Source organism: Sinocyclocheilus grahami, unplaced genomic scaffold (genome assembly GCF_001515645.1).
Source record: "Sinocyclocheilus grahami isolate Dianchi unplaced genomic scaffold, SAMN03320097.WGS_v1.1 scaffold473.1, whole genome shotgun sequence".
Classification (NCBI taxonomy): domain Eukaryota; kingdom Metazoa; phylum Chordata; class Actinopteri; order Cypriniformes; family Cyprinidae; genus Sinocyclocheilus; species Sinocyclocheilus grahami.
The window spans coordinates 1,891,127-1,906,816 of NW_015505652.1; the positions used below are offsets into that span (position 1 = coordinate 1,891,127).

The following is a 15,690-nucleotide window of genomic DNA, read 5'->3' on the forward strand; positions in this document are numbered from 1 at the left end:
GCAGAATTTCTAAAGAAAAAAAACATTTCGTAAGGCTATAAATAAAAGTAGTTTTTATGCATTCAAATAATTAGACATATTAAAACACAGAATTTGGGAACAATAAACAAGGTGAAAAAAATAGAACATTTCATAAAACCCTAAACATGTCATTTTTGTTAAACTTTTTAGTCCAGAAACATTTTAATGGAAAAAAAACAGAATCCAAAAAATTTTAAATTTGGAATTAAAAAAAAAAAAGGAATTTGGGAAAAAATATACGTTTTATTTTTTCCCAAATTCCTTTTTTTTTTTAATTCCAAATTTAAATTTTTTTGGATTCTGTTTTTTTTCTCCATTTAAAATTTTCTGGACTCCTTTCACAGGGCCCTAGTATAGTTATTTATTTATTGTGGTAATTTGAAGGGTGTGTCAAAAAGTAGTTGTTTTAGTCTAGCAGATAAATAACTATATTCTATTCGTTTTTACTCGTGTAGGATAATTTTCTTCCAAATACAGTAATTTTGAGCTTCTGGTACGATACTTGGACATTTCCAATCTGGCAACACTGCGTGCCATACTGAGCCGTGCCGAGCCGAGTCGTACCATAAGTGCTCAGGTGGAATATAGTACCTTGGTGGGGTAAATGGCACTTGAAGGAAAGGCATCCAGAGAGGTCATATCAGTGTATTTGCGCTCCATGGTCTTCTTAGTGGCTGGACAGTAGTGCACACTGCGTACTACTTTGGGACGCACCAAAGAGCCTGTGAATAGAAAGAGAAAATTTGATCAATGCACCATCCATGCAACATATGAACTCTTTAAGTACATAAATAAGGTGGGACCTACATTTGGTCACGATGCCCTCCAAACACACCATGCTACCCAACAGGCGAGAGGTGAGGGTTCGAGGGGAGACGTGTTTGCTGCCGAAGCTGCCCTCCAGACCGATGAAGAACTCTTCGTGTTGCTTGGCATAAGTGGCATCTATTGAAGCCACCAGATCTTTGAGAGCACGCTGGAACGCCAGGAGCTCTTCAAAAGCATTATTCAGCAGCCTGAGGACCAGATGCTCACAACTGATGGATGTGTACACTGTACTGTAAAGTGTACGTGTAAAATAAGGCTAAACATACTTGGCTGCACGCTGTTCGTTGCGGCGGCGGAGGTCGTTGAGGTTCACAATGAGCCTGGATTTGTTTTCACTGATCATCTGTCGTACTTTGCTCTGATAAATGCCCTGGTCTTGCTGGGAAAAGGTAAAAACGCAAATAAAGTTGTCAACAAACAAAAACCTTTTTAAATCATTTATATTATGCCTCGTACCTTTGTTTAGGGCCTTTGTTCCTATAACTCACACGAACTTCAGTCATTTAACAGTTAATAAACATATAATAAATGCGTTATACTTACATCATCGTCAAGAAAATCCAGATAATCCCTCTGCGCCTCCCTCATTTCCTGATCGTCCACAAATTCAACAGCCATTTTTTTTCTGTATAGCTTTTAAAAGCGTTGAGAAACGGTCAGTGCAGAACACCTCGTGTCGCACTCTGCACTGGTGTGTGTCTTTTCGCGCCACCAGGCTTCTCTCGCTGTGGAATCCGAGTGCTGATTGGACGACACACCGGTGACTTATCAACATATTCCGTCTCCTGGGATGCGGCGTCCAATCAAATCCACAGAACGAAGATTCGCCAGGCCCGCTTGAGTGTTTCGCGCGAAAAGAGTGGTGGTGCTGCGCATGCGCTCACAACAAATACAGCGTTTGCGGAGGTGCTGTTGTAGCGTGTAATAATGGTCGTTGCCGACAACAAATATGTCGATGCACTTTAAAGTTAATGCCCCCACTCAGACAGTATGTTTCGGTGGAGGCATTAGTTCTGTTTAAGGCTATTTTGCATTTTTTAAATGCAGGCCTAAAAGTTTTATAGTTGCAAGTATAATAATAAATAGTTTTCTTACTTTCAAAGCATGTGTTAGACAGAACAACAGCTTCAAACACCATTCACATACACTGTATAGAAAAGATGCAATGAAATGAACGGTGACTTGTGATTCTACCTAACGTTTTCTCTCCTTTAAATCTACAGTCTGGGTGCCTCCAAATGTATATATATATATGTGTGTATATATATTCTGATAGCTTATAATAACTGATACGAATGCTTGTAATTGTGTACATTTCCAGAACACGTGCAATATTTCTTCAATTTGAGAAAATCTAATGCAAGTAGAGACTTCAAGATGAACATATTTTCTATTATCAGTGTTTAATGTTATCTAGCTGCGAATATGCGTACCGTAATGTGTTGTCTATTTTTTATTTTTGAATTTTATTGCTTTTCATTTCAATCAAGCATTCTGTTGGACAATTAATTTTTGAGAAGACGATTGTTCAGATATCAAAATACTATTGAATTTTATAATGGACATTACAATGTAGTTTTTTTGAAGTTGTATCCTTTTTTCTTATCTTTGATAATTTTGCTTATTCGAACAGTGAACTGAGTGATGTCTGCGCGTGAACCGAACTGAGTCATTTGAGTTATTTGTAACCCCGCCCAGATTCACGGAGCCGGTGGCACAACAACAGTTCCCTCTGTGGACACTTCGACAGGCACAGCGCAGTTGCCAAGGGTAAAATGCAAAAAGTCTGAGGTCTTTGGGTCGATATGAAACCCCTTATATCTTTTTAAAAAAGAACTGAGAAGAACGAAGATTGACTTTGATCCGGTTCCGCACAGGTGAGGAGCTGCTACTATATTAGGAACGATAACTAGGCTATTTACTCCCTTTTATTTAAAAATTGGAAGTAAGGATTTTCTTCTTTTTTTCCCACGCATACAGATAGTTTCCGGCGTTTTGAAAGAATGTTTTCTGGTGTATGAAATGTCACATACGCTTGCGCTCTCTACCCGATCAGGCATGATTAAAAGTATAATTTTCTTCTCTTTGATTTTATGTGCTTATTATCTATAAATCTAAACAAGTTTTGCAAACTGGTTAAAATCCTTGTCTGCTTTAACTGCTATATATAGTGAAGTAAGGTGTGGTAGCAGTAGATAATACTAAGGGTGTCATACTAGGATAATCAAAGAATGAAGATAATGGCTGTGTCTCAAAACATAGTGAGCTCCCTATCTAGACAGCATTTTCAGTGTTTTAGAATATAGAATGTGAGTATACAATGATCAATTCAGCCAGGCCAGTTATTAACTTATCAACCGTAAGAGGTTTAGTTCAGCATGAATCGGCTCTTTGTCTTGCAGAGTTCTGAATCATGGCATGCTGATTTGTCAATATAATTTATCCTCGTGCTGTTTTCTGCTTCTCGTTGCAGCTCATTTTTTGACACTGATCCAGAGTTTCACCATGTCAAGCGGAGTTTTGGCCCGTCTGAGTACGCTGACTTTGAGTATACAGCAGCTGGGTCAATTGCCACACTTGTTGAACTGGTTGTCCCGTCTACCTTTACCTCAAGCCACCGTACTCGCCTCTGATGTGCCGAGCCTCTTTCGTGAGCCCTATATCTTGTCGGGCTATCGTCCGGTGCATCAGGAATGGCGGAGCTACTTTTGTAGCCTCTTTCAATGCCACAATGAGTCGCTCAATGTATGGACACACCTGCTGGCAATCCCTGCCGTTCTACTCCAGTTTTCTTTATTTGCAGGGACATGGGGGCTGACGCTAAACGTGGCGTCTTTGCCTCTGTTTTTGTATGTGTTGTCATCACTTACATACCTCAGTTTCAGCGTGGCCGCCCATCTGCTGCAGTCACAGTCTGAACTGGCCCATTACTCCCTTTTCTTCGTAGACTACGTTGGTGTAGCTATTTACCAGTATGGCTGCTCACTAGGCCACTATTTTTACTGTTCAGAGCCAGTATGGAGGCACAGCCTAGTGGGTGTTGTGTTTCTGCCTGGTGCCGCGGTCCTGGCCTGGTTGTCCTGCACCAGCTGCTGCTACGCCAAATTCCGTTACCACCGCCCGTACCCGCTCCGCCGGAAGATCTGCCAGATCATTCCCACCAGCCTGGCGTACATGCTCGACATTAGCCCCGTAGCACACCGCCTGGTCACCAGATCTTGGGACGAGCCGGTGTTGGTGATTCATGCCCTGCAAGTGGTGTTTTTCATGTTAGCGGCTCTGTTTTTCTCTTGTCCTGTTCCTGAGCGCTTCTTTCCAGGGAGATGTGACATTGTGGGCCATGGACATCAGATCTTCCATATCTTCCTGGCTATGTGTACTATGTGCCAGCTGGAAGCAATGTTTAGAGACTTTCTGGTGCATCGGCAGTCTGTTGTAGATGTGCATGGAGAACATTTCATTATGCTGGCTGGAGGATCGTTCTTCTTGTTGGTGCTGTGCAGTGTTCTGACTGCAGTTCTTATGAGAGGAGCTGTGCAAAGGCAACTGAAGAAAAAAGACTGAAAACTATTTTGAAAAGATTTTACTAAGCATATTTGCTTAGTTATATTCTGCAGAACCAAAAGGTATTTATTAATATAAGTTGTAAAATTAAAATAGTTTTATTTTAGTGCATTTCTTATGAGAATTGCGATGCGAATTGCAATGCTTTTCCTTCTTTCGTTTTTTTTATATTAAAAATCCTACAAATCAAATCAAACTCATACTAAATGGGTTTTTCCCACAAATGAATTCACTGCTGAGGATAATCTACCACTTAGCTGACATTCCTCTGAGATCCAGTATTGTATGGCTTTGCATAACTGGCCTGTTTACCTGAAACTGTTTGGAGTCTGGGAATGAGTTTTTCGAAGGCAAAAATATTCAAATTAAGGCGTAAAGCTGGATTTGGCCCAAATTAGAATGAGGGAGAGTTGGAGGGGTGAGGGATAAGGGAAACAAAGAGGCTACTTTTATTTTGCACCCAGCATTGTCAGGCAATGGTGTTGTGGTGGAGGAACGGATCAACTCAAGTTTGCTTCTTGTTTATCTTATAGAACTTTCATGCTGAATATACATACTCTGTTTAAAAAAAAAAACATCTGCAGGCCTGAACAAAAAAATTCATGCTTAAATACTTTGTTTGTCATGGTGTGCTGTTATATACTGCGGGGTCCAACAGTCTAGAACCACACTGAAAATCTTGTAGTCAAAATCTGATTTAAACCTAGAGAAAAATTAAGTTTTATAACTTAAAAAATGTAAAGCAACAAAACACTGTAACGTAAAATGTTACACTGATAAAATAAATAGTTTTTTTAAACGTATTAAATTTGAACACTGCAAAATATAATCTTTTTTGTTTTTCCCTTGAACTGTACTGTAATTCGTCTGAACAAATGTGACCCTGGAGCACAAAAACAGTCTTTAAGTCGCTGGGGTATATTTGTAGCAATAGCCAAAAATACATTGTATGGGTCAAAATGATTGATTTTTCTTTTATGACAAAAATCATTAGGATATTAAGTAAAGATCATGTTCCATGAAGATATTTTGTAAATTTCCTACTGTAAATATATTAAAACTTAATTTTTGATTAGTAATATGCATTGCTAAGAACATCATTTGGACAACTTTACAGGCAATTTTCTCAATATTTAGATTTTTTGACACCCTCAGATTCCAAATTTTCAAATAGTTGTATCTCGGCCAAATATTGCCTATCCTAACAAACCCTGAAAAATAGACCCTTATGACTGGTTTTGTGGTCCAGGGTCACAAATGAACTTTTGAAATGTATTTATTTTCCCCCCTTGATATATGATGTACTGTATTTATTTCATAACAAATCATTTCTACCTCAGTTTAACCCTGGTGTTTAAACTAAAATGTGCCTTAGATATTGCTTTGTACTTTAATAAAAGTTTACATTAAAATCCATGTAATAAATCTTTGGAGAGTTTTGATTTGAGTCAAGCAAGTTGAATGAGACTTAACATTTGTAAGTAAAAAAGTTACAATTCTATATCATATAGTTATTATTTTAGTGTATCATAACAGTAGTTTTTGTGCAAAGACATTACTGAAATACAGTTGATCATACATCCTTTTTCCATTAGGAGGCAGCAGTGTTCCATACATGAACTGAGACAAAATTTTTGTTTTAATTACTGTAGGTATAGATATCATTCAAAACAGAACTAACCCAATTTTATATAAAATCTAAATCAGAATAGAGAAATTATACTTTTATTATTAAAAATAAGCATCTAAGCTAATTGAATGAACAAGTATGCGAGCGAAGTTAATTGTTTTGAGGGATGTATGGACTAGGCACTGGAGTGACAGGAATCCAGAATGAGAAATTGTGACTTGGTCAAATCCCTGTTGGATCAGTGTGTTCCTGCTGCCAGTAAAGACAAGATGATGACAGGTGATCTAGGATCGTGTAACTGAGGTCAAAGGTAATTGGATATTCCCTTTTATTCTCTTTAGCAAACTGAGAAAAGGCGGCTGTTTATAGATATTAGTTTATGAAAAATCTCACACAGATGATGTATAATATCAGTGCATGAATATTCATTTGAAAGATCTGTATGCTTAAGGTAAATGTTACACTGCTTTTGGTATTACTCTTTGGTATTACTCATCCGCTACTGTTTCATCTTGCATTTTTTAAATTAGTAATAGAGTTAACATTGCAGTAACTCCTGTCTGTGTTAACATGAAAGAGAGGTGTGACTTGTACAAGTACTCACCCGTGTAGTCATCATGTTTGTGGGAACCATAATAACTGCTTACATTATATTCGCTTTCATACTTTTACTCATTGGCCCGTCAACAATCTCATTGAGAATAGCAGCTGTTACAGATTATTGATTTTACTTTCCTTCAGTTCTTACATTTCAGTCATTACAGAAACTGTATGAAGAGTGATGGCTCCTGTTGAGGAGGGTCTGGTCAGCTGGTTATCAGGTTGTTCTTCCTCCCTTCAGATTAGCATTGTGTCAGCCCTCTTCATCATCATTTATGTCACAGTCTACAGCCTTTGTACAAGCTGTTTCAGGTAAGTCTCTTATTTTCTCTTTTTCATTTGTTCTTTTTTATATATTTACGTACATATTTAGGAATTTGGTCAGTATCACATTTTGTGCTGATTCAAAACACACCCAGGAGAAGGGAGTGATCGTAACAGAATGCTGTGAGCAAATGGGTGGAATGTGCAATGACAGGTTCAGAAGCACAATGAAGTCACCAAGTGCATGTCACGCAGCATGAATAACATTAATGTTTGTGTTATTGTAAGAAAAGCAGAGACCTGTTTGTCAACTCCGGTACCTTTGTGTTTATGTAAACCACAAAGATGGACTGATAGCATCATGTTTGCATGCAGAGACCATGCAAAAAATATCAGGAAAATAAACAGGATCCAAAGTGGTTGCTACTGTGTATCTGTAACATGTGAAATAGTGACTTTTCTTTTTTCGTCTCCAGTATATCTGACAGTGTTTCACCCAGGTATTTGCACAGACGAGAGAAAACAAATATTCCATCTGCACCTCAACAAAATGTAAGAGACTTACATAAGGCAAAACTCATACTCAGAATAGAATATATTAATTAGTATTACTCTTGGTTGTTGCTTCAATGGCTTTTTGTTCACTATTAAAATATACTGTAAAAAATTGGCAGGTTGCTTCAAAATGTGTTTCACTTGACAGCATCTAAATTACTTTATTTTAAGTCAAAATATTATTTAAAGGAAAAATTCACCCCAAAAATTACAATTTGCTGAAAATTTGATAGATGAGTCTGTTTCTTCATCAGAACAGATTTGACTAATTTAGATTACATCACTTGTTCAACAATGGATCCTCTGCAGTGAATGGGTGCCATCAGAATGGCAGCTGATAAAAACCTCACAATAATCCACAAGTAACTCACACGACTCCAGTCCATCAATAAAGTGTTTTAACTTTAAACTATTGCTTCTGGCCAAAATAGCAGTCAATATTCCATAATAATGTTTGCATCAGTGACTGTGAACTGTTTTGGACTGTTTGCATATTGAAGAAATATGCATATGATCTGTGCATATTTCTCTCCTGATTCCGATGACTTTTTCTATGGAGAAAGCTATATGATGAATAGAGGACTTGTATTCTAGCCAGAAGCAATGGTTTGAAGTAAAAAATGTCTTATTGGTGTATATGATTTGTGTGTGTATAACAAACATGCAGCTTGTGGATTATTTTGATGTTTTTATCAGCTGTTTAAAAACTCTCATTCTGACGGCATCCATTCACTGGTGAACATATTGGTGAGCAAGAAATGTTTTTAATGTTCTAATGTTTCTAATGTTCTAAATGTTTTTAAAAATTCTTTAATATGACCAAATAAACCTGACCAGATTAGACTACAGCAACAAAAATAATTTTTAGAGTTAGATTGTGCAGAAATAGTTATTTATTTGACCATTAGCTTATACTGAATACTAAGCCAATGCTGAATCATATGACCGATGATGACAATTTGCTTTAAAAGGACAAACTCACTTTTTCCTGCTATGAGACCGTTTGCGGTCTATTGAACCATATCTATCCTATTATGGTCAATTAAAATCATTTAGTGGTAAATTGCAGTGAATCAGCAAGAGAGGATAAGTAATTTCCAGAATTATTGGATTAAAGGAAATTACACTGTAATGGAAAGCATATAGAGAAAGCTAATAATGATTTTTTTTATAAGTCCGGCATAAAAGTCATAGTATGCGATATGAAAAAAAAAAACTAAATGATAAATAAATATTCTTACAAACTAATGCCCTTATTGCAGAAACTACCTGAGTCCCAGAGTGTTGAATATATGCCAGATGCCAAGGATCTAACTGATCATATATACTCACTCGTGGAGGCTCAACTGAATGAGGAAAATCCTTATGAGTGCATTAGTGAGCCTCCATTACAGCCTCCATCTGACAAAGCTGAAGGGGAGAATGAGAGCCCTTCTCCAGCAATGACAAAGCCTGATGATAATCACTCCGTCTCAGCCCCCAACAAACCAGTAAACAAGCAGGCAGTGGAGCAGCCTGATGCTTTACCTCAACATCTGACCAACTCAGAACCGACTGCTGTATATGCTGCAGTGAACTGGAAAACCAAGAGTCAGAAGAACATAGCACCTCTGTTTGATACGGATACTGTGGTTGATATGAGTGATATTGCTAAGGAGGCTGTCCCTCCTATTCCAGACAAACATTTCTAGTATGACAGAAGGCCAACATTTTAATTTAAAATACATTATTCGTATTTATTCACATTTTGCAAGCCTTAAAACAAACTTGCAACAAAAATATGTTGTTAAAAATAAATCTTTTTTTATTTATTTACTTTTTATCATGTGAACTAATAAATTTGTCCATTCATTGCCATAACTTCATATAAAACTATAAAGGAATCCAACCATGTCTGGGTTATTGTAGGTCAGTGTGAGTCACATGACACAATGCCTCCAGCCAGTACCCAGACTGGATTCAGAGACTGAAACCCAACATGCTTGTGCTGTCCAGACCTAAAATCCCCTTTGGAGGATGAAGTCCGTCGGGCACGGCTGCCGACAGAAGAAAGCTTATAATCCCCAGACATCATTACATGATGAATGCTTTCTTTTAAATGTCTGTTTGTAAATACACAATGCTGAATATTTACGAAATAGACCAAATGATGTAGGTGAAAGGTGACACGTCAATGGACTGCTCTGGAAACTGCAGAATGCTGTCTAAACTGGGCAGTTACCTTAGAATGACTTAAAATAATCTGTCTGTCTGTCTATTCACACATAGGCTATATATTAATAAAAATGAAATCATTATTTTTGTGGAATACTTTTTATCATGTATATTACATTGGAAATAAAAACAATATTTTGAACTATAACTGTGAAACTATTATTTGACTCATAGTACATGATTTTTGTTTTGTTTCTGTTTTTGTAAGAGTTGATGCAACATACCAGTATTAGGGGAGAAGCAGTTAAAATAACCCTTTTTTAATAATCTTATTTTCTTTTAGGCCTACACCATAACACCACATCATTAAATTATTTTATATTAATAACTATTAATCAACAAGAATAACACTGTGTATAGCCTATAGATATTTTTTTTAATTTACCGTAAATATAACTATCAAAACCTAATTTTTGATTAGTAATATGCATTACTAAGAACTTCATTTGGACAACTTAAAAGGGAATTTTCTCAATATTTAGATTTTGTTTTTGCACCCTCAGATTCCAGATTTTCAAATAGTTGTATCTCAGCCAAATACAAACCATACTACATCAATGGAAAGTTATTTATTCAGCGTTCAAATGATGTATACATCTCAATTTAAAAAATAATTACCCTGGTGACTGGTTTTGTGGACTAGGGTCTCACGCACACACACACACACACACAAACACACGCAAACTGCGCGAGCGCGACGCACAGCCCCCCGCCCCCGACTGACGGCAGAGAAGCACTGGTGAGCAGCAGACAGCGACATCTCTCCCTACGAAAACATTCAAGGTAAAATCACTAAACATGCCGGGTTTTCAGTGACGGTATGGCAGATATTGAGTGTTTATTTTACTGCATGTCTACAGACTTTTCCCACTAAAATCATATAGCCGCTGTTTATGTGAACTGTTCTGATTTGAATCCTACCGCGGTCCTGTCGAGAAAATACGCTGTTTAAATGTTTTTGTTTAGTGTGGCAGTCTAATGCATGTGGCTTAATGGGTATTTATATCTGCATTTTCTAGAATAATGTGCACAAATGTGATTTATTGTATTGCAACTGTCTGTTGTTTTGCCTATTGGATTGTGTACATAAACGGGGGTTGAGCAGAAACTCGTGTACGCACACGTTGTTGGACGAAGGTGTGTCCTTCGGGGAACCGAGTCAGCCAATCAGAACGCAGCTTCCGCCTCCAGTGGGAAGGTTGTTTTTTGCTGGATGTAAACGCCCATTACGAGAGTCACAGCTAAAGTATGGATCTGGATTAAACAAATGGCATAGTTTAATTTAGCTGTTCCTAATATTCAAACTAGAATAGCATTTCCTGAAGAAAATGCAAAGTTGAAAATACCATACAGACTTCGAATTGGTGGTTTCTAACGAAAATGATTCATTGAGTCACTAATAAAAGACTCGCCTACCGTGTTTCCAATCAATAGTATAGAGCTATAGAACGAATCAGCGAATGAATCTTTTTAGTGAATGGATTCAAAACACTCGAGTCGCGATGGTGAATCCGAATTCCGATGCGGGGTTTGGATCTCTCGATGATTTCACTCCCTAAATCCGGAGTTACAGTATCTGAGAGGCTCACAGTCAGGGGGTGTGTTGCCCTAAAAAAAAGTAAAGGCACCGAGCAATATCCGACTGCGCTGCTTATCTATATGCAAAAATCTATCGCGTGTATTCGATAAAGGTATTTTTGATTGTTACATAACATTGTTGTCTTTCTCATGTTATGAGTAATTAATTTATCCTGAAAGTCTCGAATAAATGCTTTAGTTTTTAATAGAGGGTGTTGCTTGTACATTTTATTTATTTATTTTCGTGGCGCTGTCGCAGAGCTTGTGAGTTGTTATAAACCAGCTTGGCGTTTAGATTAAAACATGCACTGTAAATGCACGGTGTTTTAACATGCTTTTCCTGCTTTCTAGCTTTTTGTGCGGAGAGCCAAAGCCGACTGTTTAGCTGAGAGGGCACAGCATGGCAGCGGTGGGATCCAGAGCAGGACTAGACACGATATCGATGTGCACAGAAGGGCAGGACGGATTGGTATGTGTCATAATAAATGATGATATATAGCCCCTGTAACTTATACATAGATAAAGGCAAGTGTGTAATTGATTGTTTCCAATCCTGCAGGTCTACATGCAGGGTTGTGGCCAGGGAGAAGGGGTGGGTGTGCAGAAGAAGCTGAATGCAGGGACAGAGTGGTCAGCCGATGGAAACCTTCTATCCTTCCCACGGTCTTCCGGTGTGGACTTACCTTACAGGTTAACCTACAGATCCATTTCATCGGTCTAGTTTGTTGTCTTCTAAATATACCAGCCCTGTTTCACTTTAGAACAGTGATGGGCAAATTGGCCCTTCCAGGCCACTTTCCTGCAGAGATTTGATCCAACCCTGATATGACTCACCTGCCTGTAGCCTTCTAGTAGTCTTGAAGACAATGATTAGCTGGTTCAGGGGTGTTTGATTAGGGTTGGAGCTAACCTCTGAAGGAAAGTGGCCTGGAAGGGCTAAGTTTGCCCACCCCTGCTTTAGAATAACCCTGACTCTGATAGAGCAGAAGTACTCTACAGATATTGTGTGATAATGGTGAAACGTTATTGCGGGCAATCTTACTTCATAGATCTGTAATGTAGTCGTGTGAAGAGTTTTTACTCTCTGCCTTATTTCAGAAGTCCAGAGTCAGTGGAGATGGATGAGATCATGGCTGCAATGGTGCTCACCAGTCTGTCCTGCAGTCCAGTGGTTCAAAGCCCCCCGCAGAGGGACCTCCTACCAGGTGAACTGGTTTCTTTTGCAAACCACACCTTGCCAAACACGGAGCACTTTGCAGTGTATGCTTGACAAACCACTGCAGACAGTTTATTTTAAACAAAGTCTCATCAGATTCTCATCTAGTATATTTTTAGAATTTGGTAGACATTTTTATAATTTATTAATTTTACTTTTTAATTAAGTGCATCTTATATATTTTCCATGATGATCTAGTACAACACACAACCCAACAATTAATTGAGCAATTCTTTAGGTTTGTCAGTCTTTCCATTTTTCTATGTTTTATTATTTAGCTTTTTAATTATGCACTCAGTTAATTATATATTTATTTAGTATATTAAATGTTTCAGTTTTATTATACAGTATAAAACTCAACCCAACAATTATTTTAGGATTTATGTTTTTGTCACTCTTAATTTTTTTATTAATATCTCTTTTAAATTTTTATATTATAATTTTATTATACAGTGTAACATGCAGTCTAACAATTCATTTAGCTATTTGCTCTTTCGTTTTTTTGTCTTATGAATTTCACTTTATACACTTTATATTAAATTATAGAAATCTTTGATGATTATATAATATTTTATACATATATTATGCAGTCCAACATACAAACCAACATTACAACCCAGCAACCTGTTACACATTTAATTTTTGAAAAAATTGTCTTATTTATTTCTCTTTGATTATACACTTATTTAATTATATAAATATTTAATTATTATATTACAATTTTATTAAACAGTTCAACATGCAACCCAACATTACAACCCAACATGTAATTTACCAATTCTGTGGTTTTCTCACTCACTTTTGTAAAATTATATATTTAATTATAAAGTGATTATATGTTTCATTAAACAGTATTACACACACCCCACCAATTAATTCAGCAACTGTATGGTTAAGCGTGTTATTCACACTTCCCCTTTTTTTTGGCTGTGACTACAGGGGACATGGAGTGTTGTGGAGGTGAGCTATCTGACAGCGGCAGCAGTGGTTACTGGAGCTGGGACCACGGCAATGTCAGCCCAGCCCCTTCTCCATCGGTCACCGAGATGGACAGGAGCCTGGGCCAACTGACAGACGAAGGACTGCACATGGAGCTGGACCAAGCCGCATGTGAGGAGCCGGAGGCCAGGAGGTGCAAGGTGAGAATGAGAAAACTGTCAGACTGCAGAACCTGAGGGTGAATAGACAGAGTTTTAAGCTGATGTTTTAAAAATACATGTGAGTCACTCTTTGTTTTTCTTTCTCATTCTCAGAGCATGAGCAGGGGAGCATACAGGTGTCTGTGGCCTGGCTGCGGGAAAGTGCTGACATCACGGGTTGGAATGAAACGGCACATTCGCATTCTTCACCTGGGGTGAGTATGTCCTTACACACACCAAACTCTTGGAACAACTGAGACGGCACAGGAACATTATGAAGCATCTTTAAGCAATATAAGTGTTTATGATGTTGAAAAACCATGTATAGTTCTGCAAGTTTACATTATTTACTAGGCCTGAAAATAACCTTCAAATAATGCATTGTATTTTTTCCCTTTATTTTGTTTTCTCTTAAACAGTGGGGGCTCAGAGCAGTCACGTAGGGAGGAAGACTTCTACTACACAGAGGTCTCCTCTGAAGATGAGGAAACTGCACCTCCATCTCCTGCTCCATCCTTCTCCAGTGGGACCTGGACCTCCTGCAGCTCCACACAAAGCCAATCCACCCCAGGACCCCAAGATGCTCCAGTCCAGTCAAGCACACTCAGCCAATCAGCTCCAAGCAGCGTGTGGCAGATCCACACTGAACATCTCTATCAGGTACAGATCAGCTGAGATAACGGCTGAAATCGAGCGGTTTAATCTAAGTCTAATGAACAGATTTCATTTAATGGATGAACTATCCCTTTATTATTGATTATAGAAAAAAATCTAAATCTTGTTTTCTGCAGGCCTGCGCACCCATTCAGGTGACGGTCTCTCCAGGCTCTCCCACCTTTTGTAGCTGGACCCCATCTGGTGACGTCCAGCAGAAACCTCAGGTTGGTCTGCCTCTCCAGAAGCAGTTAACGTCATCGGTGGTGCATTTTAAAACACTTTATGCCATCTGTCCTTTTATTACTATGTTGATCTGTAGATTCCAGCATTTCGCAGCCGGTCAGTGAGTGTTGGAGAACAGTGGCTACAGAGGAACAGCGCCCCCACCAGATCACAGACCATGAGTGCATCTCCCTCCAGAGGGCACTGTTCATTCAGGTATTATTAATGATCATTCTCAGTTAAATGCTGCCCTCTGTGGCTAAGTAAAAGATCTCTAAGCAAAGATAATTCTGTTAGCGCAGTTAGCTTAGTATGTTTTGAAGTCGTAAATATTAATATGACTGATCATTCTGACTACAGTTATGTTACACCACAAAAGTTATATAAGATAACAACTGTACATTTAAATTTTTTTATTTATCCTTTTTATGTCCTCAGGAAGGGCCGAGGTGAGGCCAAAAAGTGCCGAAAAGTGTACGGCGTGGAGCGGCGGGACCAATGGTGCACTGCCTGCCGCTGGAAGAAAGCCTGTCAGCGGTTCCCAGACTAAACAAAAAAAGACTTTAGGAGACGAGAAAGAATCTCCATTTTCTTTCTTTCCTCCAACTCTTTTCCTGCACTGTAGAGGACACGTCTTTTCACTTTTCTACCTTTTTTGTTTTCCTTTGAGTTAAAAGGATTGCTTTTGTTATGTTTTCCCCCAAAGTGAAGGCTGGTACTAGCTGTTGAGACTGTGGAGTAGTAGGATCCCAACCCTTCAAAGGTGAATTCTGCCCTCTCACGAGACTAAAGTGTAATCCTGTATCTGATCGAGGTGTTTTTCTACCCTAGTCCTGCACTTCATCCATACCTGAGATATTTAAGTGGTTGTTGATTTTTGTATAAAGAAAGAATCTCCATTTTCTTTCTTTCCTCCAACTCTTTTCCTGCACTGTAGAGGACCCGTCTTTTCACTTTTCTACCTTTTTTGTTTTCCTTTGAGTTAAAAGGATTGCTTTTGTTATGTTTTCCCCCAAAGTGAAGGCTGGTACTAGCTGTTGAGACTGTGGAGTAGTAGGATCCCAACCCTTCAAAGGTGAATTCTGCCCTCTCACGAGACTAAAGTGTAATCCTGTATCTGATCGAGGTGTTTTTCTACCCTAGTCCTGCACTTCATCCATACCTGAGATATTTAAGTGGTTGTTGATTTTTGTATACTGTGG

The 15,690-nt window shown here is 38.3% G+C and overlaps 4 protein-coding genes across 8 annotated transcripts in view; 3 read left to right on the plus strand and 1 right to left on the minus strand.

Annotated features, from left to right (window-relative positions):
• The window catches only part of LOC107553429 (zygotic DNA replication licensing factor mcm3-like), a 7,903-nt gene extending 6,319 nt beyond the window's left edge, over positions 1-1,584 (minus strand). The window contains exons 1-4 of the mRNA XM_016235618.1: positions 1,393-1,584; positions 1,116-1,228; positions 829-1,037; positions 613-743 (exon numbers count right to left, since the gene is read on the minus strand). Of these exons, the coding sequence (XP_016091104.1) occupies positions 613-743; positions 829-1,037; positions 1,116-1,228; positions 1,393-1,467 (528 nt within the window). The 5' untranslated portion in view covers positions 1,468-1,584. The remainder of the gene's footprint in view (positions 1-612; positions 744-828; positions 1,038-1,115; positions 1,229-1,392) is intronic.
• Positions 1,585-2,627: 1,043 nt separating this feature from the next.
• paqr8 (progestin and adipoQ receptor family member VIII) lies at positions 2,628-5,288 on the plus strand. Its single transcript, XM_016235635.1, has 2 exons — positions 2,628-2,726; positions 3,323-5,288. Exon 2 carries the CDS (start codon positions 3,355-3,357, stop codon positions 4,411-4,413), a length of 1,059 nt encoding a protein of 352 aa, XP_016091121.1. The 5' UTR covers positions 2,628-2,726; positions 3,323-3,354; the 3' UTR covers positions 4,414-5,288.
• A 1,507-nt stretch (positions 5,289-6,795) lies between these two features.
• On the plus strand, positions 6,796-9,319 carry LOC107553448 (uncharacterized). The gene is made up of 3 exons (XM_016235636.1): positions 6,796-6,955; positions 7,384-7,459; positions 8,725-9,319. The coding sequence occupies exons 1-3, from the start codon at positions 6,825-6,827 to the stop codon at positions 9,151-9,153; spliced, it is 636 nt and encodes a 211-aa protein (XP_016091122.1). The 5' UTR covers positions 6,796-6,824; the 3' UTR covers positions 9,154-9,319.
• A 1,041-nt stretch (positions 9,320-10,360) lies between these two features.
• LOC107553496 (zinc finger protein 395-like) lies at positions 10,361-15,235 on the plus strand. 5 transcript variants are annotated; one of them, XM_016235729.1, is made up of 11 exons: positions 11,256-11,367; positions 11,514-11,518; positions 11,606-11,723; positions 11,814-11,944; positions 12,353-12,459; positions 13,410-13,609; positions 13,724-13,824; positions 14,014-14,269; positions 14,401-14,490; positions 14,586-14,704; positions 14,927-15,235. In XM_016235729.1, exons 3-11 carry the CDS (start codon positions 11,655-11,657, stop codon positions 15,036-15,038), a joined length of 1,185 nt encoding a protein of 394 aa, XP_016091215.1. In that variant the 5' UTR covers positions 11,256-11,367; positions 11,514-11,518; positions 11,606-11,654; the 3' UTR covers positions 15,039-15,235. The 5 variants fall into 5 exon arrangements, with proteins under 5 accessions (XP_016091214.1, XP_016091218.1, XP_016091217.1 ...); XM_016235728.1 differs by lacking the exons at positions 11,256-11,367; positions 11,514-11,518 and adding an exon at positions 10,361-10,459; XM_016235732.1 differs by lacking the exons at positions 11,256-11,367; positions 11,514-11,518 and adding an exon at positions 10,361-10,459 and having other exon boundaries at positions 14,029-14,269.
• Positions 15,236-15,690: the final 455 nt, after the last annotated feature.

Coding starts and splice junctions, on each gene's coding strand:
- LOC107553496 (XM_016235728.1), top strand. CDS start 11,655: ATGGCAGCGGTGGGATCCAGAGCAGGACTAGACACGATATCGATGTGC. Junction 12,460..13,409: donor GCAGAGGGACCTCCTACCAG/GTGAACTGGTTT, acceptor CTGTGACTACAG/GGGACATGGAGTGTTGTGGA. Junction 13,610..13,723: donor CGGAGGCCAGGAGGTGCAAG/GTGAGAATGAGA, acceptor TCTCATTCTCAG/AGCATGAGCAGGGGAGCATA.
- paqr8 (XM_016235635.1), top strand. CDS start 3,355: ATGTCAAGCGGAGTTTTGGCCCGTCTGAGTACGCTGACTTTGAGTATA.
- LOC107553448 (XM_016235636.1), top strand. CDS start 6,825: ATGGCTCCTGTTGAGGAGGGTCTGGTCAGCTGGTTATCAGGTTGTTCT. Junction 6,956..7,383: donor CTTTGTACAAGCTGTTTCAG/GTAAGTCTCTTA, acceptor TTTCGTCTCCAG/TATATCTGACAGTGTTTCAC. Junction 7,460..8,724: donor CATCTGCACCTCAACAAAAT/GTAAGAGACTTA, acceptor CCCTTATTGCAG/AAACTACCTGAGTCCCAGAG.